The 1822-nt window shown below is 37.5% G+C and overlaps 1 protein-coding gene and 1 long non-coding RNA gene across 2 annotated transcripts; both read right to left on the bottom strand.

The window, feature by feature from the left end:
• Positions 1 to 427: 427 nt before the first annotated feature.
• LOC109591567 (cullin-3-B-like) lies at positions 428 to 927 on the bottom strand (the record flags this gene model as incomplete). The annotated part of the gene is made up of 3 exons (XM_020007283.1): positions 770 to 927; positions 603 to 712; positions 428 to 515 (listed from the first exon to the last, which is right to left on the bottom strand). Coding segments are annotated over exons 1-3 (243 nt in total), but the record flags the coding sequence as incomplete, so codon positions are not given.
• A 92-nt stretch (positions 928 to 1019) lies between these two features.
• Positions 1020 to 1709, bottom strand: LOC109591568 (uncharacterized). The gene is made up of 2 exons (XR_002189875.1): positions 1619 to 1709; positions 1020 to 1567 (listed from the first exon to the last, which is right to left on the bottom strand). It is a non-coding gene; the product is annotated as an uncharacterized LOC109591568 (long non-coding RNA).
• Positions 1710 to 1822: the final 113 nt, after the last annotated feature.

Here is a 1822-nt window from a genome sequence, read left to right as displayed (position 1 = left end):
TATTCGTTTAAAATTGAGACATAAAACCAGCAATGATCAATAAAACATTAAATACCGTATGGTTGGTAAATTTCGTGGGGCATTAATTTTCGTTAATTTCGTGGTTAATTTTTATCCATGAAATTTTAACCCCTACCCACCCACACATAAAAACTAATTAACGGGCCATGCAGAGCTCTAACTACCATTTCCAAGCCAGTGGAGGAGCCAAAGTCTTTGTCTATTACTCCATAGTCCACAATAAGCCATGTATGGAAGCTAGTCCAGTAGATCCAAGTGAAAAGAACTTTGCTAACTGCCATCCACGAATATTTGTACCCACAAATATTAGCTTCTAAGGACATTTTGGAGAAAACACGAAATTTTGGACCCTCGAATATTACCAACCGTACGGTAATAAAATACATGTATGTGTACATGTGCTTACTTCATTGATGAGGTGAGAGTTAATGACTTCTCTTAACATTGTATAGAGTCTAGCACCTTGCTTATGAAGAACCAGTGTGTACGCATTCCTAAAAACCACACCCACAAATAATGACCACACCCCCAACATGAACCAGAAAAAAACACCCATAAACACTAAACCTTATCTCGCTAACCTGTACAATTCTTCAAACGAGAGCCCGCTATTATTCTTCTTTTGTATTTCCCTAATGGCGTTCCTCAAAAGCTTCAAAATGTCCTCCACATAGCTGGGGTCCATTTGTACCTGTTAATAAACACACATTATTATCGGTATACTCATGAATGGAGGAGTGTTGGTTACAGGGAAGGCTCGTATCCTCATCTTCCCATCCTTTTTCCCACTCATGACTCTCTCTCTTGTAGCTATCCTCGGGTAAAGGCGACTTTAAACTGCATAGAATGAGTCCACAGAAATGGCCATGTTTTTTAAGGTCACGTGATCATAAACCCCGCCCAAACACACACCCATCAATTTAAAATGGCGGTTGTGTGTTAGGAAACTCACGTGATGCTTGTCTCCGCCCATAAAGACTTGCCCCTTTTAGATTCTATTTCAAGATGGCGTCTGGTGGTTCTGATCGAGGTTCTGATTCAAGGGATGGAGCTGTTATGGAGGGTATATTGAAGGAGATGGGAGTCACCGAGTACGAGCCTAACGTGGTACATCAAATGATGGAACTGAGTTATAGTAAGAATTATCTATAAAATGAGTAATATTGAGATTATTGTTATGATTATTATACGATGTATAAAATATTTCATTTTCTGCCTGATGTTAGCTAGAAAATTTACCAATTGCTTAACGTTTACTATTTTTGTATTCACAAAGTTAATTTTAGTAAATTAATTTTTGCAAGATCTTTGAAATAACCTATTAGGGAAAATGTAGCACCTTAAATATAGACCTCTTGGTGCTAAATATATTCATGAATTCATATCTTTCCTGTGAATGACGTTGCCGATTTATAATGATATTCATTGGGATACCGTAAATGGAAAATTTTTCAGGCCGCCATTGTGGAGGTATACTATCACTTGCTACAATGGACCGACAGGCTAAAAACTGTCAATTCTACTTCTCCACGTCACTCCAGTGGCTCTAAACACTTGCAGACTACTGAAAAGAAAGATAAAGGTTGCAATTTTTTACTTTTGAGGCTATAACTGCTTGTTCTTCTTACAAAACGGCAGAAAGTGTATTGAGCTCCATTGGAAACAGTGCAGCAATACCTCCACAATGGTGGCCTGAAAATATTTCTATTTACGGTATCCCAATGAATATCATTATAATTGGAAACGTCATTCACAGGAAAGATATGAATAGACTGTATTGTTCTAATGAGAAAAAAAATTC

Source organism: Amphimedon queenslandica, unplaced genomic scaffold, assembly GCF_000090795.2.
Source record: "Amphimedon queenslandica unplaced genomic scaffold, v1.1 AMPQUscaffold_7832_Cont20221, whole genome shotgun sequence".
NCBI classification, from domain to species: domain Eukaryota; kingdom Metazoa; phylum Porifera; class Demospongiae; order Haplosclerida; family Niphatidae; genus Amphimedon; species Amphimedon queenslandica.
Note: the sequence above shows the minus strand (reverse complement) of the source record. Positions and strands in the feature narration are given on the sequence as shown.